Below are 26126 nucleotides of genomic sequence, written 5' to 3'. Positions count from 1 at the left end.
TTACTGGTAGAACAATCAAGGTTGACTGATGAATTTTAACAAAACAGACTACAGACAAACAATTGCTGCAATAGTTTCTGTAAAACGCCCAACAAGTGAAATTGACTAAACATTAGTAAATGGTGGCTACCTAAATCATTTAAAATCAATGCTATACAGTATACACTAATAACACTATACACTAACATTACTGATACTGAAAATCTTTGGAGTTTGGACAGATTTGAGTTCGGACTTGGATGCACTTCTCTACTGTCACTGCTCACCAGTCACCATCGACAGTCGACTTAGGTACTACTGTAACTACTGTTATAGACTTATAGTATATATATATATATAGTTATACTGTACCACATTACACATAGTAGGTAATAAAGCACAGTTATATCAGTCGCAGTCACATGAAAGAACTTCAGCAATAACAGCTTCTTCGGACAAAGGAAACTGCTTGCAGATGCACTATGCAGTGACGTTGGATGACCATGCATAGGACCACGACGGCACAACCGTCAACCTGTAGTCCTGTGTGAGCAGTTAGCCTACTGCTTCTAGGTATTCCCCTTGGATAATGATCAGAGTTAATTGGCAACTGCTTCTTTTAACCACTTTCTCAGCCTCCTAGGACTTGGTTCTTTCTTCTTCACCGCACGCCTCACGTCAGGACCGGATTTTCAATTACTGCGCTTCGTGACTACTGAGTACTGATTACTGAATACTGATGCTATCTTCTTTGCTTTTCAATTCCTTGCGTTCATACTCGGAGCGTCAACGATGTCATCGGGGAGGCTGTTCCACATGTCGGTGATTCGAAGCGAGAAGAAATATTGTCGCGTGGATAAGTTACAGCGCAGTATTTTTAGTTTATAGTTGTGGCACTGGCCCCTGGTGTTGGTTCTTGTTTCAAATTCTAGTAATGCTTCGGGGACCTTGTAAAAACCATGAGTATACTTGTATGCGTCTATGAGGTCGATAACAGAGGCCTGGAAGCTTCATATTCTTTCTTCATATGTCTTGCCCTTCAAGCCTGGAATTATCCTTGTTGCACGTCTTTGACATCTCTCTATTAAATTTTTGTCCTTTTCAAGTCTCGGTGACCACACGGCGTTTCCAAACTCTATAGGTTCGGACGCACGATAGCAACAAATAACTGCTTCATCACTTCTGCATTTAGGAAGTCGTAACTTCGTAAGAGTGTCTGATCAGTCCAAGAAGTTTGTTGGATTAATTAGCTCGAGTTTCAACATGTTTAGAAAATTTCAGCTTCTTATCGACATTAACTCTATATTTTTCCACTCTATAGACTTTTCAATCATTACTCTCTCTCTTTGCAACCATATCTTCTCATAGTGACGATAGTGTAATCTTGCTGTTCACTGTTCTTCCTGAGGTGAAGTACTTTACACATGAGAGTATTTAAATGCAGCTGCCACGTATAAGCCCAATTACCTAAACTGTCTAGATCACCTTGCAATTGCACTTTATTTGACGCATCCTTCACCGTCTCGAAAACTTTTGTGTCATCGGCATACATGGAGCACACGCTAGACACTACTTCTGGCAGATCGTTTAAAGAAGCTACGAAAAATACAGGCCCAAGGATGCTTCCTTGAAGCACGCTACTGAGCACAGATGCCATCTGATACAATTCCGTTAATACTGAGATGTTATCGTCTACCTACTAGAAAATCTTAGATCTATTGGAGTATGTTCCCCTTTATTCAAAAGACTTCTCTTTACGCAACAGTCACTCGTGCAGAACACTTTCAAATGCTCTGGCAAAATCGAGGTATACTGCATCCACTGGCTGCCTTTCGGCCAGCAGGCGAGTCCAATCGTTTAATGTAGACAAAAGGCTGGTGGTGCAGGATCTGCCGGCAGTATAGCCATGTTGACAGTCAAGTGATCGATAATCGTATTCCTCACAACAGATTCCATTACCTGACAAACAACACTTGTCAGACTGACAGGACGATAATTACCGAGGCTACTTTTGTCACCTTTTTACCAAAGGGCCGGTCAGGACGGTTGCTAATTCTTTGAGCAATCTTGGGAGGAAGCCGTCTGGTCCACATGAGTTGTTGGAATTTAGAGCGACCAGGCGCTGGAGAACCTCTTCGTGTATTTCAAAATCTGTTAACTTCGAGCCGACTGGGCGTTCCTCAATTGCTGCCTCAATATTCCGCAGGGTATAGAGCATAGCTGGAATACTGCTAAAGTCCTCATCTGTGAACACTCTGCTAAAGAACTGATCAAGAATGTTAGCCTTGCCCTCATCCAAGTAAATCTTTCGTTGGACTACTTTCAGCGAACCTTGGGCCTTTTCAGTGATGAAATCAAAGCTGCGGGAGGTATGAAAGAATAAATTTGAAAAATGAAGAATCCGATTACCTTCGATGATGATAATGAAGCAAAACTTTTAAAATATTGCGGTACTTTCTAAATTTTCCTGCATTCATGAAAAAAATGTGTGGATCCTTCCAAGGAGCCCCTCCAGCATTGAGTCCTATAGGTGGTCATCACAAAAACATCCAACTACAAGCCAAATTCTTTCGAATTCTTACGTCTCTCTTTATAATAAAACTGAACGGGATGCATTTAATAATCATTTAGATTGGATCCAAAACACAATGGATTCACCGTATCCAAAACAGTGATTACGAATGCACAGCCACTGGATGGCATTTCGTTTCAAAAACCGGCACAGAAAATAACTTTATGGTCGTTAAATATTGGATTTTTTGGTGGTTACTGAGTCATCTGTATATGGGATAGAGTGGTTTCAAATTTGTGGCTCTTCCGTCCATATATATTTCATGTTAGTTTCAATACGAGTACTGAGGAGAGTGATTCCTAATTTGTTGCCCGCCTCTATATAACAATCACTTCGCAATTAACAATAAATTCTTTGGTGTGATAAGGAGAGGGATTTCCGTATCGGTCCCCGCTTCAGTATTCTAATCATTTGGTAGTTTAATGCTGCTGTATCTTTGGTATATTTCTTTGCTTCAACATTAATATGGACGAGTAGTGTTAGTATATGTATCGAGGAGAGGTATTACTTTTTGGTGTGCCCGCCTCTGTAGTCCCATCATACCCCACTAGGCACATTGGGATCTTGATGATTTGGACGAATGACTTCCTGCAGGTCAATACATTATTACATTAATTAAGATTAGAGGGCAGAATTAGCTTGTTTGAACATGGGCGGTTAATGACCAGATAATCCATTAATTTTAATTTACAGGGTTATATAGTTCTTCAGAAGACGTTTGTTGATCAAAAGGCAGGTTTTAGGAAGTAATTTCAATTATTAAAGACGCTTCAAATGTAACAACATTCATTCTTAAATTATTGGAAGCATTGAAAACGGAAATTTTGGTGGAAATACGTACATAGGACACGTAAATACGCTACAACACGAAAATTCAGAACCTTGAAAGTAACTCCAAAACAATTTCGAAGTTCAGAAAATCCGGTAGTTATGAAATTGATAGCTGGATTCCGATGCGTAGAGATCAGGGTTCCAGCTATCGTCGGTTGGAAAAGGTCGGGCCGCTCCATGAAGACGATGCTAATGGATTCATCCACCACATGTTATTGGACCAACAGGTTCAGGTTCCTCAACCATCGTCTTCAGAAAATTTAAATTAATGAATTATTTGGTCATTAACATGCACCCTTTATTACATTAATCTGCGTATTTATTGAACCTAATTATATTATGCCTCAATTGCTTTTGTAACTATGTTGCATGTCAGCCTGTATCTTAAACAATTTATTCACGCTCTACAATAATATGAGTATCATGTTCCAATATATATGTTTACTTGTTTGTTTACTCGTTTACAGTGTTCGTTTACTAAAAACAATGTTATTAGGCAATTTTCGGTAAAATAAATTCACTTTATACGGGAAATGATCAAGCTTCAATAATTGCTCGTTCGTATCTGATTTGCAAGATTGCCACACAAAATATGACATTTTAGGCCTTTAGGGTTACAGAGCTGACTTCGAACCACTGGCTATAAGTAACTGGCAACAGAAGATTGTATTAAACATTACGGATTGACTATAAATTACATGCCAAGTCTTCCTTGAGTTCATTTTTGGGTCCAATAAATAGACCAGCAAAGCATCATGGATACCAGCATTATCATACATAGGATATTAGTTGAAATCTTGAGTAGATGAGGCAATTAAAAATGAACTGCTTCTAAAAAGTCCGTGGTTTGCCACTATGTTGGTAAGCGGACACGGACCAAGGGCGTGATAGCCTTCTCTAAAAGCTGTCACGCTCCTTTCTTTTGCGTCTATATTTCACATTATTTTATTAGTTTTGCCCTTCAACTTCGCAGCGCAAGCGCTGGAACGAGAGATACACGCCCAAACGCCACAAAGTACAAATTGGAATCTCTTAAATTATGTGAGTACTTATCTGAACCTGGACCCAGAATGGTCTGCCGGAATAGGACAACGAGAAAAAAATAATCTACAAATCATCTGAAACAGCGAAAAACTACAAACAATCTGGAATAGCGAAAATTTTGCAAATACAAATTTTCGAATGTACTTAGAGAAATTTCGTTTGACTAGCAAATGAGGGTCTCACAGAAGTTAATATTTCGATTGCACCAATTCAAAGAGCATCTTCTGAAACGACAAGAAAAAAACACTTGAAAAAATTATTAATGTCGGGCCCGGCGGACCCCAGAACGGTCCAGGGCTTCAGACCTGTGTATTCGGATAACAGAAAAATGTTACCCAAAAAATCAGAATTAAATTTTCCACTTACTATGACTGGCAGCCATCTTTGATTCCTCCTTTGCGAGCCTCAGATTCGCCTACTAAAGCAAGCGAGGGGCAGGGGGCCGAGAGGCAGACGCTCTCCGAGTTCGTATTGGCTACTATAAATTCATAAATTGTCGTGAGTGCAATGTGTGGGACGCTTCCAGAAGCAGTTGTTGTGGGACGCTTCCAGAAGCCGTTGTTGTGGGACGTGTTCTGAAAGCCATTTTTGTGGGACGTTTTCTGAAAGCTGTTGTTGTGGGACGTGTTCTGGAAGCCGTTCTTGTGGGACGCGTTCTGGAAGCCGTTGTTGTGGGAAGCGTTCTGGAAGCTGTTGTTGTGGGACGTGTTCTGGAAGCCGTTGTTGTGGGACGTGTTCTGGAAGCCGTTGTTGTAGGAAGCGTTCTGGAAGCTGTTGTGGGACGCGTTCTGGAAGCCGTTCATGTGGGACGCGTTCTGGAAGCCGTTCTTATAGGACGCGTTATGGAAGCCATTATTGTGGGACGTTTTCTGAAAGCTGTTGTTGTGTGACGCGTTCTGGTAGACGTTGTTTTTAAATTTTCAAATGATTTACATGTCTACAATTTTGTGACCGTAAGTAAAGATGACCTCTACAGTAGCATTAATTTTTTCGGCGACTGTCGTACTAATTCCAATCAATGGACAATCCGCGCGTCGCATGGATGTCTAATATTTGTCCATATTTTCTTATCTTTATTCAACATAATGCAACGGTTACTGCAAACAGATAAACTAATATAAAATCTACGAAAAACAACAATATGATAATACAATTACACTTAACTCGCCAGTATGTCGATACAAATATTCAAATAGTAATTATGAAATATCCTTCTTCCACCTAGGCCTTACCTACTTCAACCTAGGCCTTACCTACTTTTACATAGGCCTTACCTACTTCCACTATAGGCCTTACCTACTTCCACCTAGGCCTTACCTACATCCACCTAGGCCTTACCTACTTCCACCTAGGCCTTACCTACTTCCACCTAAGCCTTACCTACATCCACCTAGGCCTTACCTACTTCTACATAGGTTTTACCTACTTCCACCTAGGCCTTACCTACATCCACCTAGGGCCTAGGCCTTACCTACTTCCACCTAGGCCTTACCTACATCCACCTAGGCCTTACCTACATCCACCTAGGCCTTACCTACATCCACCTAGGCCTTACCCTATCAAAATTTAGAGTCGCCCCAGCTTCTGGTACCCCAAATCAGAAGCTGGGGCGACTCTAAATTATGTTAGGGTATCTACTTCCACATAGGAAATTATTCACCAGTTAGTACTGATGACTATATTCATCATGACTACGGCTGCAGTAAGTACCGCTTTGGCAAATGTTTCATAATCAAGTTGAGTAAGCAATATTTATATGATAATATAACATCTCATTCCTCAAACGGCGTTAACATTGCGCTGCCTTACCAGAGCCTCTCAGGTAAGGGGTTAAAATAGTCTACGGCGTTTGCTCCTGAAATTTAATTATAAAATCTCATCTGCTGGGCAACATTAGCCTCAGTCATTAGGGTGCTGTTGCACGACTCTCTCATAACATTTAATTCGCATCACAATAAATTTGAAAAATATTGTAGCCAAGTTTAACCCAAGTAATTTTCGTCACTAATACCCTGACGCGAGAGATAAAATGAATAAACTGAATTTGTTCGGTTTAAAAAGAATAACTTGGCATTTTTCATAACAACTTTCATCATCAACATCGCTCAATTCCCTATTCTCATGTACATAAGTGAAATCATTGCGTTCATTGAATTTATATTCATTAATAAGACTCCTACATTACTCAACTTCAAAAATAAATGCTCGATAGAAACGTAATTCAAATAGCGACGGATAATAATGGACTGCATTCAAGTATAAATATATGATGATTTATGCAACCATAAATAGAACCAAATAAATTCATCAAAATTAAATGGCCGACAGTAAAATAATTTCTTTGGGATATATTTTACTCTATATCTACATTGTCCGAAATACATCTTACAATTCGTACAAACATGGAAAGCGCGTTAATGTACCTAATACGCGAGTCCTCATCTAAAAACTGAAAGGCCAGAATCTTTAGTGAATTTCGATTTTTTCAATATACCGCAATGCTAAACCTTTAAAATTAATTTAAACTGATGAAAATCAACGCGAGAAGCGTCACAGATGAAAGCATTAATTCCATCTTGTGTAGCGATCGTGATTTAAACTTTAATTTAATCACGAGTTTAAATCTTCTTGATCTTCAGTCCGCGATTTGGTGGTCAACTGAACGGAATATAGTGATGAGTTATACAGTGATGAGTTATACGGTGATGAGTTATACAGTGATGAGTTATACAGTGATGAGTTATACTGCTTCACTTCATCGCGCTTCACCTACCGCAGCTTCACTTCATCGCGCTTCACCTACCGCGGCTTCACTTCATCGCGTGTATGCAAGCAATGTTATGAGAAAAAAATTCGTGGATTGTCGCGGTTTCGCGGGCTTCCGAAGAAGTCGATCAGCAAGTTTTCAAAGAAATCCACTTGAAATTGTGTGAATACATAAGTATTTGAAACTTATAATAGATTTAATTTATAAACACATAAAACAATTGAAACTATTTGGTAATAAGTAAAATGTTATGTAACTTATTTGCATAAAGTACGTCTGGGATATCAAAAGCTCCAGATTAATATTTTGGTGCACCTACTCTACATATACATTATTAGAAATAATGAATAAGTTCGAATTAACTGTCGATGATCTTTTACTTGGCTTACCAATAAAGACTAATCGATCGGCTGCATGTTTCAGATCGAATTAATTCGAAACAGCTTCTGTATTCACGGCGAAACAAACACCAACGATGAAAACTATAAAGCATGTGAATGTCGTACGCACTTTTAATTACTATTGCATGATATTTTCAACTCACTATGTTCTCACTATTATAAAATTGATATTTCGGCCAGAAACAATGTTATTATATGTGGCAAATTAAAACATTCTTGTAAACTGTAAACTTTCTACTACACGCTCAACGCGCAGACTTCTTTCAGTGTAGTTTAGTGATTAACTTGGCTAACAATGATGCTTAAAATCAATTTCTTAATATGTGATGAGATTGAACAACTTTCCACAGGAATAGTGAAATTCACTATTACTACTACCGCATCATATACAAGCAGCTTTCACAGACAATTACTTTCATGCGCTTCGTCTTATGTTAATGCAATCTAAATATTATTTGAAACTAAATTTTTTCCGTAATAGTTTCCAATAATATTTCCAGCTTTATCTTCTATAAAACAATAAACTGATCCTCATTCCTTCGCCCTATCACGCTCCTCTTGCCTCCGTAACCAGTTTATCCACTAGCTAATTTCTTGCGTAATTTGCTCAGATCAGTAAAGGGAAGTGTTGCCGTTGTCATTGTGAAATGGCCAGTAATTCTTGCTCTAACGTGAACGGTTCCAGTATTTGAATTAAATATTACCTTATCTATTAACATTAGCAGATTAATGTGTTGTGAAAGTTAGCTTTTGTATGGAGGGTTGTATGAGTGTTCTTCCTGCAGACACACAGTTTATTTTAATTCAAATTCCAGTATTTATCCTGATTTAACACAGATGCGTTAAGTGGTGAATGGATGACGATGCAGTGTTTCACGGCGAACAAAAGACCCCAGAATGAAATTAATGCTAGTCTTGCCCAACTGGAGACCTATACCCACAACTTTGCATAGCTCAGTCACATTTGATGTCGTTGCCCGAAAATGGCATGGGTCATGTGGATAATATAATTTGGAGTCGAGTGCAATGTAACTAAAACTTTTATCATTCCACGCAGAGAGAATTAATGTAGCAAACTTGCATGTTAGCAGTGCGCATATACAGAGTCAATAAGTCTGCTATTGCTAATCTGAATTACATCCTGCTCACTACCATCGTTAACAACTTTCTTATAAATGAGAATGTAAGTTAGTTACTAAATTGTATATATTTAACGGTTTTAATCGATTTTAAAATAAATGTCTAGTTTGTTCAATAATTTTTCATGCATGGACACAATAGTATATGATTGCTGAACATTATTTATCTTACCTAAAAATATTATACCAAGAGAATGAATAAAAAATCGTGACTCCTAAACACAAAAATCACATTAGATAAAGCAAACAACATGCCTGACTTTTACAACGTGATATTGTTTTGCGAAACTATAAAAAAGTTCGATTTAAATTCAGTTCAAATGCATTTATTATTAGTGTCACTGATCAATAAACTCTATAGGTCTAGATTTGAACCTTGAGTAGCTTCAAAATTTTGTCGAATGAACAGAAAATCGCCTTTTAATGAACTCGAATGCATTACACGTAGTGGAAATAGCGTAATTACTCAAAAGCACTTCAACTTTTATTAAATAATAATAACTTGAGTTACTAGGTCTTTAAATTCTAATAATAATGTAAATAGTTACTGCATTCCTGTACTAATGGTAACATTACAAAAGTCAATTATCTCTGCGGAACGGGCTTCATTTTGAAAATCATCTTATTGCTAAGACAAGTTTCTTAGCTACTACTTAACCAATCAGTTAAAAAATCAATCACCTGTGTTCGTTTTGATCACTTATTCAAAGTAGAATATTTTATTTGAATTCAGAGGTGGTCTATCAAATGGTGCACGTAGCTCTATGTGCAAATCAGTAATAAGAAAAATTATTTCTATAGAAACTGCGCAAAAACTTTAATATTAGTTACAAACAAAATCACATGTTGAATAAAACATAGCAGCAAGTCGAGTTTTTAACATCCAAGATGCATCTCGAATCATGAAGCTAGTAGAAAATTCAGATGTTGGGAAAGGTTGAATGGATTGCTGAGAACCTTGTAGTCAGTCGATCAGCACTTCATATGGTGCATATCTAATTAACCCATGTTTCTAAGAGATAAACTTTGATTTTGTGGGCTACGAAAGTAAAATTAAATAGCCTAATCAAAGCAGTAAGGCAATGAACAAAATAAAAACTTCAAGTAAACTTCGAAAAAGGTTTATTGTTGACGGTTGCTTCAGAAACTTCCCAATATGAAACATGAAGAAGATTATGGCCGCCTGCTTCTAGCTTTTTCCGTCATGGAATTTGGGCATGCGCCAATAGAGTTTTTTACCTTTCTGACCGGCCAGATCATCAAGCTCGCTCTTTTGTTCAGCCGCGATTGTGTGGTGTTCGTGATCCTCCAGGAAAATAGAAGCGATATTTGGATCAGAAGTGTTCAGCAGCTCTTCCAAACCCGATCGTGTCAGAAACAACCTTTTCAGGAGGAGCTGATTAAGCCTGCCGAGAACAGAGATATTGTTAAAAGAATGCAAGAAGTGTTATCTTGATGATAAAGTGCATATGACTCATGATATCCTAAATTAATTATAAGTTGGACGTTATCACGCGTTTCCTTGATAAAGATAGAAGGGGAAGAGTGCATGTGGTTGCGTGACATTGAAATGGCATGTAAGACCCAATTGCTTTCCACTATTTATGTCTATGGATAATTTACCATAATATTAGTATGAAAAGAAGTAACGAGGTGCTCTTAGAGTCACATAATATGCAAGTTCACGCTTTTCCAGTTCTGAGGTGAGCTGCTAGTCTACATCTTGGTGAGTCTCGAGCAACAATTTTCCAGTAACAGCCACGGCCCACGTCACCTCATCGTCTTGCAGCTGCATGAAGGTGATGCTATGAACTGACTTCAATCGCTCCGTGATGTCTACGGGCTTGATGTTTCTGCTGACGGCAACATCTGCAGAAAAAAAGTATCAGAAAACTAGCACTGATCAGTTAGCGTTTTTCGTAATTGGGTAGAGATTGTTCGTAATACGCTCGCAAATAAACCATAAACCAAATCTCGCACATCACCAAACTAAGCTTTATCGTTGTCCCTAAAGAAAAAACTTTATTACTGTCCCTGTTCATTAGAAGCTGGAAACGTTCTTATGACAAAAATTTTCATTTGTTTTTGTTGTTTTTATATCAGCAGCAAAACCCGGCATAATAATCTATCCCGGCATAAAATAGATAAATGGACATAGATAATTTATGATATTTGAAAATCCCGTTTCCGTTCGTAATTTGCAGTCTTTGCCATCAAATAGTCTTAACTGAATTAATGTTAATTGATGGATCTCCCATTCAAACCTTTATTTAACAAAGAACCCTCAACTTCCGTTTTAAAATTTGTCGGAAAATTTTTATCATAGTGATGATAGAGTCAGTAATAATAAATTTTTTATTAGTCGACCTTACAATTCGTCACTCCTGCCTAACTGATGATTCTCCATGACACCAACATTACAATCAAATTCTAAATCTAAGCAATATCCAATTGCATGAATACTGTGGGCACGCATTTACAGCTCCACGGCTCCAACACACACACAAATAACACATTTTCTAACATATTTGATAGATTAACCTGATATGTAAAACCCACTGTTCTGATCGAACCTACTCACTATTGAACTTCTCCAAAGAATTCAACGTCTTCTCCAGGCGCAGTCCGAAATCTTCTACCGACGTCATCTTCATTGCAGTGGCGAAGTCGACATGGCCGAAGAAGTGTGTCAGTTTCCCTCTGTTGTTTTTATGAAGAGCTTAACACAAATTAGCTGGGCTGAGGCCCCAAGTGGGTAGTTATGTAAAGGTTTCTTTTATTTCTTTCAGTGTGTCCCTGTTAAGGGGAATTGGACCTTTCTTGTAGACATGTGTCACAAGAATTAGGTGAAGTAAAATTACTGTACTTCTGTCGTTAATCATTCATTGTAAATACAGCTGCCTCAACCTCTTTATACCTGTTATTTTGCCTCTGTCCTTTGCCCCGTTCTACAGCACAGTGTTTTCTACATTTTTTGGGATCGAGTAGCACTTAGATGTCGTAGTGGTACGCCTAAGATATGACAATGACCGTTGGACTCGTGGAACCAACTGCATTTGGTGAAAATAATCAGCACTTACCAATAGGATATTTGACTAAGAACAGTATGGACGTAATGAAGATAGCCATTCAAATGATAAAAATCCCACATAATATAGTGGCTCTGATGCAGTCGATATGAAAAAACTGCCCGCAATAATCCTATTAGGACATATTGCTGGCCATATTGACACACGCGTATTTCCCAGACAGCGATTCCGTTCAAATATTTATAAACTCCTTCGGCAAATTACTCGAGACAAAACCAAATGAAACAATCTCTGACCTGAGTAAGGAATACAGGGTCCGCAATATTTATGGTAACGCATGTTTTTTTTTATTTCTCAATGAAACAAACAGGTGCATTGTTTTTTATTGGATGAGCTAGTAGCCAAGAATTACCTAAACAATTCTCAGACATATTTATTCAATATTACCATCCTCATTTTTTATGATGGCTTCTACGCGGGAAAACTTCCCAGCAGACACGCAGCATTTCTTGAGGGATCAAGTCCCATTCTCGTGTCAATTTAGACTTCAAACTACCAAAAGAATCATGAGGTGTTCTGCAGACCCTACCCTCTAAAATAGCCTACACGGAAAAGTCGAAAGGATTCAAATCAGGGTTTCTTGAGGGCCATTCATTTTTGCTAATGAACGCTGGGATGTGACCCTGAATCCAGTTTTGGGTCATGTTTGAGCCATGTGATGGGCAGAGCTGGGCAGCGCTACTTTGAAATGTAGTGGCGCTACCGCTACATGCTCTAAATATAGCGGGCGCTACCGCTACCGCTACACCCACTAGATTATAGCGAGCGCTACCGCTACAGTAAAATGTAGCGCCGCTACATTAGCCGCTACAATGGCCAAAATTATTGGAAATCTCTAAATATTTGTTGTTCTGCTATTGGGATTTACTCATAAACATTTAATGATAATAAAACATTTTCAAAACATATCAATGCAACTTTATTGCAATTAACCTATCCGAACTAGTATGGGTTAGATACAGTAAATAAAAGTTACAGTTATTTTTATGTTTTACCTTCCCTACATGGATGTCTACTTTAATCTACGAATCTCAAAAATTATCCACATACACATATAAAAAAATCAGTCTTTTATTTGTATATATATGTGGATTATTTTTGAGATTGGTAGATTAAAGTAGACATCCATGTAGGGAAGGTGAAACATAAAAATAACTGTATAAAAATAACTGTAAACAAACTGAAACATGAAAAAATACCTGTAAGTGGTAACTGGTAACAACTTAACAAGTAACAACTAACATGTTGACACTAGTAACAGGCTGAGGTTGACAACAAAACACCGAAATATTTCGTACAGTTTTATTCTGTAATGTATATTATGTATGTATCATGCTGGTTTTTAAATAATATTTGATACTTTTAAGTAAAATCTAAAAGATTTATCTATAAATGTAGCGGTAGCGCTGTAGCGGCAAAACCTCGTATCGCTACTTAAATATGTAGCGGGCGCTACCGATACCGCTACAATTGCTTAAATGTAGCGCCGCTACCGCTACTGAAAATGTAGTGCGCTACTGCCACCTCTGGTGATGGGGCATAGTCTTGTTGAAAACTCCATGGTGCGCCTTTGAAGTGTTTACGGGCCCAATGTAACAACACAGCTTCCAAAATGTCCGAAATGTATCGCTGAATGTTCATGTTCACTCCCGAGGGGACAAAAACGAGTGGGGACCTCCCAGTGGCGGTTACCGCGGCCCAAACCATCACGGACATGGGATTTTGACGCCGTGTTGCTGTTCTGGTTGCCACAGATCCATCCCGACTCCAAACTCTGTCAATTTGACGGTTAACGCTTTGTTCATTGTCAAATTTTTTTCTCGTCACTGAACACCAGCGTGCCATCCTCAATGAGATCCAGAATATGCTCGCATCTTTCGAGCCTCACTCGTTCATGACGGTCAGTTGTTCATGCCTTGTTTGCATCTTGTAAGGGGAGGTTTTGAGGTCATCTTTGAGGACTCTACGCATTGATGTCTGACGGACTCCTGCTTCTGCAGCCAATTTTGCAGCTGAGCGACGAGGGTTTCTCCTCAACTTCTCCCTCGTGTTTTTGACCAATTGTTTTGTTCGGACACTTCGTTTCCTTCCTTGACCAGGTCGATTGCATGTTTCACCAGTTTACTTGAATTTTTTACCACCTTCCATACGGTTTCACGACGAATTTGGATTTTTTTGCAATGACCGAATTACTCTCGCCCTTTTCATGAAGGGTTACAATTGCATTTCTATCTACTGCCATAAGAAAAATATAGAATTTATCTTGCTGAAAAATTATATGCGTAAATAGTATATACTAGTAATGCATTACATGAAGATGATTATTGTATTCCGATAAATAAATGCCTTCTTAAATCTATGCAGATACAGTATTCGTTGCAATATTCCAAAGAATTTTGCCCAGTATAGGAATTAGATCAATGAATTCTATTGTTGTAACTGTTATCAGATTGACTGTTAGTTTACACACAATTCAATGGTAGGGTAATACAACATGCTCGGTAATGTCCTAAGTAGTAACATGAGTTTGTGAAGGATTGTCAGGCAAGAAACCAAACGCGTTGTTTAATTAATTATCGAAATTGATTTGCCGTGCTTATTGGTTTTTATTTCATGTCTTATTGATTTTTATTTCTTGTCTCATTGATTTTCCATGCATTAATAATTTCTTTTAAGTTACATATTTCAAATAAAAATTGCCCTAGTTGTCTTTGTCCTAGAATTTTAAGATGTCGAATAAAAATGGTTCCAATAGCTTTAATATTTTAATTTAAACGTAAAGTCGGAATATTACGAATAATAATTTGATACACAATTACGGACGGATGATTGTGATAAATAAGAGGTGTTGTAAAACTCCTTGTAATTGCCATGTGCCACGGCTCTCGTCATGCTATGTAGGACAGCAGCAGAGCAGCTCCGTGTGCAAGCGACTTCCGTCAACGCGGTTGTGTTTAAATTGATTACATTCGACTTCGTCTGCCTATTGCTTTGTGGTATTAACATAGGAAACTCACACCTGTTCATCAGGACCTAAATAAAGTGGAGGCGACATGTTACCAACTGTAAAATGTTGTCTCAATGCGGTGAAAAATATCGGTCAAATGCGGGGTAAGTTGAAGCCAATATTTTAGTTGTATCAAAAACCCTGATCTATTCTACAGGGTGCGGCGTGGGAACTTACTCTTTTAAAAAAATCACAAAGTAAAAAGTATTAAAGATAGCGTTTTAATTCTTTCTTTTTTACAAAGAGCTACATTTAAAGTTTCGTTGGGTTTACTTACAAGTTTAATTCTTGAATATTACATCTTGTAGGTGACCTCCATGCTGTTCAATACATTTTGTCAGACGTCGAGGCGTCATGACGTAGACAACTTACGAGGCGTCATGACGTAGACAACTTACGAGGCGTCATGGCGTAGACAACTTACGAGGCGTCATGGCGTAGACAACTTCAGCAGGCGCGTCACCGCAGTCCTGCTCGTCGTTCTGGATGCCGTACAGAGTTATGCCACTAGCGGCTCCTGCATAACAAGAGCCGTTGATCTTGAACACGAGAGCGTCTGAGGAGGAAGGATTACTTGAGTCAAATTTGTATGAATCAAATTTGTATGAATCAAATTTGTATGAATCAAATTTGTATGAATCAAATTTGCTTGAATCAAGCTTGCATGAATCAAACGTGAAGAAACTCTTATCATTAACCTTCATGAAACAGACATAAACTGAAATAACATTCAGTAACATAAACTTTCGTTGAAAAGCTTGCGCGAATCTAAATTTCATGAATTGAGCTTATATGAATCATAGTCCATGAATCAAATTTAACGAATCATACATACGTAAATAAAACGTAAATGAATAAAACATAAATGAATTAGACATGTCACAAAATAACATAAATGAATTCAACAAGCATGAATCAAGCGTACATCAAACGTACATGAATCAAAGAAGCAAGGTTACAAATGTCACAAAAAACTAATTTGAAATGCATTTTCATGAATCGATTAAATCAAGCATACTGAAAAAAATATTTCGATAAAACGTACATTCACTAATGAAAATTTCATCTAATTAACATGGATCAAACTCTCAAAATTGAGCATAATAATTGAGTCAAACGTCGTGCATCAAACTTAGATGAACAAAACTCCAATGTACCAATTTAAAAAATCAAATATTTATACATGAATCAAATGTACGTGAATCACACTTATATATGCATCTAATTAAGGCATATGCTAATCATTTAAAAAGCAATCGGAGGTAAATACCACTTTACCTGCAGGCACTCATTTTACAACTTATTTGAACCAAACCTGTTCTAAAGTAATATCCACGAATGAAATTAGCATAGCAATTTATTTCAGTATAATAATAAAATTATAATAATAATAAACATGAATGAATCAATTTCCCGAATAATAATTAAACATTGCAGTAATAATCAGGTTTTAATGCTATTCACTACGATCAGAGAAGCCTATTCTATTCCTATGAATCAAACTTAAGTGAATACAGCGAACATGAATACAATATGTATGAATAAATTTTACATAAATACAAAATAGATGAAACATGCATCAGTCACACATGCATAAACTTATTTGAATACATTTCTGATGAGTCGAATTTATTTGGATCATGCACACTTAATCAAGAATACTTGGTCAAAACGCAGATTCAATAAACAAAATTTCATTCAACCATTATGACCCAAACTCTCATATGTCAAACAAAGTTGAATAAACATCGTGCATCAAACTCAAATGAATCAAGCGCGTACAAAACAAGCTTCAATGAACCAATCATAGATGAATCAAATTTATATGAATCAAACATAGATGCGTTTGTAGCATATGATAATCATTGACAAATCTAGCATACTTAAATACAACTTTCAGGGCACTCATTTTATATCTGATATGAATCAAATATGTAACTAAAGTAATATATATGAATGAAACTAACATTCATTAAAATAATTTTCACCAAAATTTCGCCCCAATGAACAAGTTTGAATGCATGAAATAAGCCTAATCTTATTCACTGTAATTGTGCCCGGGGTCACTCCAACTTACTAATTGCAAACGCGGCGTCCGAGCAGGCGAAGATGTCCGTCGATGCGCCGCTGTCGTTCAGCTTCACCCAATCAACAGCAGGCGAATTATTGGGGGCAAATCTGCGGTATTCTTTGCCGCCTCCGAGGTCAATGGAGAACAGTTCACCCGTGACGGTGTTGGCGAGAGCGGAGCACGTCGCGAACAAGTAGCTCTCGACGCCACCAGCGAGCACATACTGTGCAGTAGGTTCAAGTTCAGGGATAGTAAACGAGTCATGATCAATCAGTAATCAGGGAAGAACAGAACAAAAAAGTTATAACTGTCTTCAAAAGCAGTGTAACAAGGTGATGGAGTCGTGCGCTTTCAAATCTAAAAAATTGAAACAATTCCAAATGTAGAACACTAGTGTGATTTAAAAATAACGAAACAGTTTTTTGGCCACAATACCAATTTAAATAATAGAAACACCATATACATTTGTGTGAGACGATATATCATGTAAATGATCACCATTTATTAACGTATGATGAGATATTCTGAATCGATGATGATTACCGCCATCGTTTAGGTCTTTTCGGAAAGTATTCATTTCCTGGCTGATTACACGGTTCCGTGCTCTTAGATGTAATGTTCGTGGTGCCCTTGGGGAAAAAATAACTCAGGGCTCGGGGAAAAATATAACTCAGTACTGACAGCAGTCAGTGACAGAGAGCGCATTTTCTCGTCGACGAAAACATGAAGTCACGGACAGGCGGACGGACGGACATAACGAACACTATAGAGGGGCATTTTTTCCATAAATGAGAAAATGCGCTAAAAAGAAAACAGGTGGCACAGAGTGGCCAGAAAGATGAAGGATAAACTGGTAATATAGTAGGAGACGAAGAAGGCGTATAATTAGGTTGGTTGTATGTGTGTGGGGTTGGCTTGGGGAAGCGAAGGGAGACGGTAGTCTGTCAGGAATTTTAGGGCTTGTGTGGATGACTGAAGTGTGGGAGACTGTTGATTTTATCTACAGTATTTACATATACAAACATGGTTGGAAGAAAAATATCCTAAATACTCTCGATACACTTGCGTTTCGCATCTTTTTAATTTGATTATTTTTCTTAGTTTTCTTTGGTATTTTTCAGATTGACGAAATGATGGTGGGGGATATATGTGGTGATTATGATCATGGTGATTATGATGGTGAGTAAGACGGGAGATATTCAGGAAGTAGAGCGGCAGTCATCTTTTTGGTTAAAGCGTTTTGTTATTGAGGAGGAGGAGGGTAACAGGAGGAGGCAGAGCGTTTCCAGAAAGATTAAGGAGAAATGGAAAAGACAGCAAGAGATGAAAAATATGCATTGCGCATAACCTTGTTAATCGTAGGTGTGTTAGGTTTGTGGTTGGGGAGTTGAAAGGGAAGAACCCGTCAGTGCTGAGAATGGCACACACAGGGGGGAGCGATGGAGGAGTGGTTGTTCATTATTAACATTATTCACCATAAAGATGGAAGAATTGTATTAGTTGAGTCTTGTTTCTAAGATACGAAAGTGAAAAGAAGTTCTGAACAGAAACGAGATCAGAGCGAGAAATCAAAGAAAGTTAAGGAAGGGAAGCAGCCGGTCTAGTCTCAGGGCAAGGAGCCTATTGTTTGTTTTATAGCGGAAAGCCCAGAACTGAAGCTTGTTGGAAGGCACAAAAGTTGACCTTCAATGAAAGGCATGTAAAAATTTAAGAAGGCATAAGGCATATTGTGCCTTAAGCCAGAACATTATGCAGAGTCTTGTCGCTAGTTCATCAACTGTCAAATCAGCAGCTAAAAAGTCAAGATAGTTATTTGCCACCAGTTGGCAAAGGAGCGAGACCACTAGAAAGTACGATAGTCAGAACCGTCTGAAACGAAATTAACCAACAACCTTAACCCGGAGACGGCCGCCTATCAGTATAACGCCCAGCGTAATAACGAATTTCACTGCGAATTTCGATGCTGGTAAGAAGGCGAAGCTTGGAATCCAGTCAACCCCAAACAGTGAGACTATTTTTTGATGAGTCAAGTCAAAGGAGTTCCATAACCTCATTCTTTGTGAACGAATTGAGGAGTCAACCCGTGGGAGAGAATATATCCAGAGACATGCTTCCGGATGACAGCGTTATTCCAGTTAGAAAAACCTTCCGTCATAATATAATTATCACGGGAATGGAGGAAAAGGGAAGGATGGAGATGATCCTATGGAGGAAAACTAATGTGGGAGGAGGCGTTAATCGTGTGCCGGCAACTTCTTGACGTAAAGGCTTGAGGAGCCCGAAATTCCCATAGAATAGAAGAGTCTGCACTGAAGAAATAGGCCCATGGCCTGTTGCCGATTCTTGTAGTTTTCGTTACTCGATTCCACAAGGGATCCAACCTTGTGAACCCGATCTTTCCATAAATGACGATTAATAAAAATAGCTGCTGGACTTTTCGCGAGGCCAGTAAGGTGCTGGGCATTTCGAAACTGATTTTATGTTCCTGCATAGCTTCGTCTAGTCTGTTCTTGAAGGCGTTCAGACTCGGAGCGTCAACGATGTTATCTGTTATCAGGGAGACTGTTCCACATTTCAGTGACTCGAAGCGAGAAGAAATGTTGTCGCAGGGATGTGTTCCAACGCTGTTATTTTAGTTTATAGCCGATGCCCTTGGTGTTGGTTCTTGTTTCAAATTCTAGTAATCCTTCTGGGACCTTGGATAAACCGTGGGCATACTTGTATACTTCAATGAGGTCACCACGCAAACGTCGACAACAGAGGCTTGGAAGCTTCATAATCTTTAAGATTTCTTCATAAGGCTTGCCTTTTAATCCAGGAATTATCCTTGTTGCACTTCTTTGAACACTCTCGACTGAGAACTCTCAATTTTTGTCATTGTCTAGTTTTTTTGGACCACACGGCGTTTCCAAACTCTAGGTTCGGACGCACAACAGCGACAAATAGTTACAACAGTTTCATCGCTTCAGCATCTATGTACTCGTGAGAGCGTTTGATCAGTCTGATCAGTTGGCTTTATTATCTTCAGCTTCAATATTCTTTGAAATTTTCAACTCATTGTCGACATAAACTCCAATATATTTTTACATTGTCGACTTCGACATCATCACTCTGTCATTGCAACCGTGTCTTCTCATACTGTAATATTGCTGTTCATTATTCTTGACAAGGTGGATTACTTTACATTTTTTCGGCGTTAAAACGCAGCAGCCACTTATCAGCCCAGTCAACCAACCTGTCAAGATCACCTTGCAACTGTACTATTTGCGACGTATTCTTCACTATATTATGAACTTTTGTGTCGTCCGCATACATCGAGCACGCGCTGACACAGCTTCCGGCAGATCTTTCATAAACGCAACGAATAGAACAGGCCAGAGAACACTTCCTTGCATGTGGCACGCCGCTGCGCACTGAAGCCCAGTCTGAAACGGATCCATTAATACTGACACGTAGTCGTCTCCCTAATAGAAAATCGTGATCCGTTTGAGTACATTACTCTCAATTCCCAACGACTCATGCAACAGTCATCATTTTACGCATTAGCCGCTCATGCGGGACACTGTCAAATACCTTGGCAAAATCGAGATACACTGCATCTCCTGGCTCCCTTTCGTCCAGCAGGCGGGTCGAATCATTCAGATTTCGGAGTAGACAAGAGGTTAGTGGTGCAGGATCTACTGGCTGACAGTCAGTCTGATTTGAGATTATTAACAGTCAAATGGTCGATCATTCGATCCCTCACGACAAATTCCATTACCTTGCAAACGACTCTTGCCAAACTAACAGGGCGATAGTTACCCGGACAGCTTTTGTCACCTTTTTTAAACAATTGTGTCACTTGAGCTTCTTTCCAGTCAGCCGGCAAGATCCTTTCATAACATAACACTAAAATATAGCACAGGCTATAAAATACTTATTTTATAGCTATTATAAAATACTTATAACGCTAGCACAGGCTATAAACTAAAAAAACAGCGTTGGAACACATCCATGCGACAACATTTCTTCTCGCTTCGAGTCACCGACATGTGGAACAGCCTCCCTGATAGCATCGTTGAATTACGGAGCAGGCAATAAGTCCAGCAGCTATCTCAATCAATCGTCAGTTATGGAAAGATCGGGTTCCAAAGGCCGGATCCCTTGTGAATCAAGTCACGAAAAGTTCAAGAATCGGCAACAGGCCATGGGCCTATGTCTTCAACGCCGACACTTCTATTCTATTCTATAACATAACATAGTGATGTCGGCGCTGAAGTGTAGGCCTGATGTGGCCTGTCGCCGATTCTTTTCCTTTTCGTGCCTTGTTCATAGATCTAAACTCGTGTCATTTGACCGGATCTTTTCATGACTGGCGATAGTTTGAAGTAGCTACTAGACTTCCACCGGGTTAGATAAGGAGCTAGGCATTTCAAATCTGAACATATATTTTTCCATAGCTTTATCTAGTCTGTTCTTGAACGCTTTCATACTTGGAGCGCCAACGAAGGCATCGGGGAGGCTGTTCCACATGTCGGTGATTCGAAGCGATAAGAAATTCTTTCCTTCAAAGTTTTTCAGAAAAATTACGTCAAAGGGACGGCTATGACAGTTGCTGACTTTTTGAGTAATCTGGGGTGGAAGCCGTCCGGTCCACATGACTTGTTTGGATTTAGAGCGATCAGCCACTTGAGAACCACTTCTTCCTGTATTACAAAACTTTTTAATTTAGAGCCGACTGGGCGCTCCTCAATAGCTCGAATAAAGTCATAAGTGACTTGTCAACGAATTATGCAAAACGGAGTAAAATATATGTTACAATTGGTTCAGATTATGAAGCTCTTGTAAAGAAGGGTGCACGCGTGGATCTAGGCAGTTGCCTTGCAGCTTGGGGAACACGATTTGGATGGACATTTAGCGGTATCGTCGGTGATTCCCAAGGTTAAACCTCAATAGACGACATGTTTTGCGCCGGACAAGACTATTCGAAGCTGTGTAATTTGGAGTTGTTAGGCATCAAGGATCCCATTGGCAAGTTAAGTGAAAATGGGATAAAACGGAAGCAATCTCTGCCTTTTATGAGACCAGCCGGAGAAAATAAGAAGAGCGAAATGCAATCAACCTCACGTGCACGGCAAAACCAGTGGATTAAGCCAATAACTTTTTCATTCTAAGAAGTGTCTGGAGTCCGCGTAATGGAACCACGTCCCTGGTCAGAGGAACCCAGACAATCTTCTTTCACGAGACTGTAGTCCAGAAGAACTAGTGACATCAAACTGGTGGGAGGGCACAACTTGGATCCAATTTCGTGATCAGTGGCCCAGATTCAACAAACCCGGCAAAGAAAGAGCTGACATTGTTGTGGAACCCGAAGCATGAGTCTTTCATCTGAAATATATTTTCTTTAATAACCTGTCGACCAATTTATTGGTCGTCTGGCGGATACGATTTTTAGAGTTACTGGAGGACAAGAAAAATTTCGTCCACGCTAGGAAGCAGTTGAGTTAGTTGGAGTTACATCCTGCAGAGCCATATATATATATATATATACGTGAGTAAATATATTCAGGAATATGGCTTAGACAAAAACTCTATCCAGAGACTCACAGTTGTGAAACGTCCCCATGATATATTAAGAGTCAAGACGACGATTATTAACAACGACGACATGGAAGAGCTTCGCTATCCTATTTTATTTAAATGATAAGGAACGTCAACAGAATTATTGTCGAGCAGGAACACGTAAAGCTCCTCGTTGAATAGTTGCCGATAAGATTTTGGATAATCAAAGCAAGAAGATCAATCTCATACGTACTTCATCATGGTGTTGGATATTTCTCCGTATTGATCGTCACTATTTCTTCGTTTTCTGGGGTCGCGATCTTCGTAATGGATTTCAGTTGTCGGGAGGAGAGGGACGTTCTGAGGGATCTCGTCTATGCATAGCCTGGCGATATTTGCTTCGAATATTATTGCTGTCAGTTTTAGTTGTGTCTTGTCAGTCAGCATTAAGCTATGTTGAGGCATGTTTGTTGGATTGCTTGTTCTGCTATGCATACTATAATTTTTATTGTTTTTTGTTGTGACTGCAGTTTGTATTGTACTTTTTTTGTTAACGATAAAATGGTTTGCGGCTAGTCTGCGGTGGTCATTGTGGCAGTTTAGACATTTATTGTAGGTGTTAGTGCATAGGCGGCTCATTCAGAGCAAGAGGGAGTGGTGGATGTGCATTGATGTGTAGGGTGGTCTTCTATTATGTAGTATTTATAGCAGATGAGTAGGTGTGGTGTAGTTTTCTTGTTCGCATTGTAATGGGATGATTTTGATGTTGTACATGTTAATTATATTTGTGAGAATGCATTGGGCTATTGTGGATTCTGTGGTAGCTATTTTGGTGAAGTGGGGTGTATTGTTTGAATTTAATGACGTCCTGTATGTGAAACAAAGTCTGTTGAAAAGTAATTTCATGTTTAATTTCGTCATCGGTGTGGTTTCCTTCTTTGCGGTCGAGTTGTCGTGCGAAAAAGTTTCGTTTGGCCTAAAGGTCGGAAAGTGATGGGAGCCGTGATCAGGACAATCGTCATCAAAGTTCAATTGGCCCTCCTACAAAGTGTATTGAGGGTCCTTGTGCAATAATTTGAAGCTTTGAAACTGTCAATGTTGTTTTGCAATGAGGCCTGGAGAAAATGTGAGTCAATTGACGAGTCATGTGTTGTGTTCGTGGACCAGGCTGTGCGAGCTTGTTGCTGGAGGACTATGTTTATCAGGGGGAATGCTGCATTGTTCGAAAATTATTTGTGAAGGTCGGACAGTGTATGCTCATGATGAATAGTTATGATTTTTTTTACTTTCTGCGGTTCTGATTTTGAAGTTTTGGACATTGTATGATAAGGTATTGGGAGTATACATATAGGGAATGATCTTGAAAAGGCGTGAGAAAGAGTGCATCTTATGCTGGGAGAGAGAAGGCCAAATCTGAACCTTGTGTATAGGTTTGTGAGAGATGTTGCTTGTCTGTCTGGCAGTAACCAAGAAGGCAACGACCCTCTTAAATGCTGCCTCCATGGCCGCTCCTTTACACTACAACTGCTGATACTACTGAACATAATTCATAGCCACGAAAGAAATCTAAAAAGTATTCTATTGGGGAATGTCGACAGAAATATACGGTCTACAACACATTTAACTTACACATGAGGCAAGATACTGAATTGCGGCACTACATGTTATATTGATGAAACATCACCCATGATCTACTATAACATTTGCTGTCGCTCTTTGACCCTATTAAATCATTTTGATCTTTCAAGTTGCGTTTCCGTGGAAGTTCTTCCCCCGTCTGCTCAAATGCTTTCAGTAACTAAAGTCCTCTTGCTGGCAGCGGTAGTCTCTTGTTTGCTCACCATTAGTAGTTGTTTCATTCAGAAGATAGAATCATTCAAGACCCGTGATCAGAAGCGAATATATAAGGTATATTCTAAGGTATATTCTCCATATTTATTCATAAAGTTGTTATTGCGTCTTTAAAAAAACACATTTCCTATCCACACTTTCTGTTTGGCTTTGGCCGATAATCTCTGCTAGAACTCACATCGCGCATTCCAGCGGCAGCTCTGCTTGCCTGCTCGGCCGACGTCAGTGCCGTGACGACCTGCAACAGAATCAATGCTTAAGTCAGCGAAAGGATGACCTGGAGGATAATCAGATCTACGTCAGTACAGCGATGACCTGCAACACATTACGGGTCTACATTAGTTCAATGGAGACCTGCAAGAGAATCAATGGTTAATTCAGCGCTACGATGAGCTGGAACATAGTCAGATCTACGTCAACGATGCGACGACCTGCAACACAATACGGGTCTACATCAGCGCAATGGCGACCTGCACCACAATCAAGGCCTACGTCAGCACAGCGACGACCTGCAACACAAAGTCTATGTCAGCACTACGACGACCTGCACCACAATCAAAGTTTTTAGAGCGAATGACCCGATTTAAATCAGCCGCGTCATCACGCTGGTCATTGATGAGAGCAGCGGACAATGCGGCAATTCACACCAGCGTTCTAAACTCTCAATAATAATTTAGTCATAGTTATGTGCTCATCTTGGTTCCATTAATATCGAAAACCGACGTCGCATCAAGTTGTTCTGAACTGCCGAAAAGTTCATGCATGAGAAGAGATGAATGCGGGCATCTTGTTAAGCTACTTATAATTGTCAATAATAATCTCAGCACTCGGGGAACACTGAATCATGATTATTGGTTTAGCGTACAAATTTTGAAATCCTGCATACGTCCGTCATATTTTTACTCCAGATTTTTGGCGTTAACGACCCATAGCACCAGCAGAGAGAGGACGTAGCACTGATACGCTCTTTTGCCGGACCAAACCCACAAAAGGGGAAAAAATGCATCAGCATTTGGATGATGTCTGGCTCATTACTCTAATAGATGGATATCAGAGACATATGGTTACAATTAGGTCCTACGAGTTTATCTACAGATGATTTGTAATGATTCAGAAATACCATCCTGTAAGACACTGTAGAACAAAACAAACCGGGACAGAGAAACGCATGATCTAGATTCTAGATCACAAATTCACTTGACAAGGGTAAACTATTTAGCCATTCCTTGCAATTATTTCTTTTTATTTTACCTTCTCCAGAAAAAAGCTCCACAACAATACAATAATTTTAGGAGAGTATTCAACAATAATAATCATTTTAGAAGAGGGTTCAACACCCTATATATTTCTAGAATAGGGCTCAGCAAAAATTTTTTGTTCAGGAAGAGAGTTAGGTAACACGTAAAATTTTTTAGAACAGAGCTCAGCAACAATTCGATCATTCTAGATAAGGCTTATCATCAATAATATTATTCTAAAAGAGGGCTACATCAAAATAGAGATCATTCGAGAAGAGGGCTAAGCAACAATACAATCGTTCAAGACAAATTTACTCAGCAACATACGAGTAGTCTAAAATATGGCTCAGCAACTACATGATTCTTCTGGAAGAAGGGTCCTCGAAGTTACGATTATTCTAGAAGAAATTTCATCAAAGGTAAGTTTATACTCCAAGAGAGAACAATGCTACATTCTCGAAAAAGGCTCTACATCAATAGATCTATTAATGAAGAGGGCTCCACAACAATACGATAATTCAAGAAGATAGATTTCACAACAATATATGAATCTAGAAAAGGGCGAAGCAACAACACATAAATTGCGAAGTGGATTC

At 39.0% G+C, this 26126-nt stretch overlaps 1 protein-coding gene across 1 annotated transcript; it reads right to left on the bottom strand.

Moving 5' to 3' along the window:
- Nucleotides 1-15183: 15183 nt before the first annotated feature.
- LOC108681361 lies at nt 15184-24525 on the bottom strand. Its single transcript, XM_047884723.1, has 3 exons — nt 24471-24525; nt 16907-17123; nt 15184-15385 (listed from the first exon to the last, which is right to left on the bottom strand). Exons 1-3 carry the CDS (start codon nt 24477-24479, stop codon nt 15234-15236), a joined length of 378 nt encoding a protein of 125 aa, XP_047740679.1. The 5' UTR covers nt 24480-24525; the 3' UTR covers nt 15184-15233.
- Between the last annotated feature and the right edge of the window lie 1601 nt (nt 24526-26126).

This window comes from Hyalella azteca, unplaced genomic scaffold, assembly GCF_000764305.2.
Source record: "Hyalella azteca isolate HAZT.00-mixed unplaced genomic scaffold, Hazt_2.0.2 contig16063, whole genome shotgun sequence".
NCBI lineage: Eukaryota > Metazoa > Arthropoda > Malacostraca > Amphipoda > Hyalellidae > Hyalella > Hyalella azteca.
This window is presented reverse-complemented; position numbering and strand designations above follow the sequence as displayed.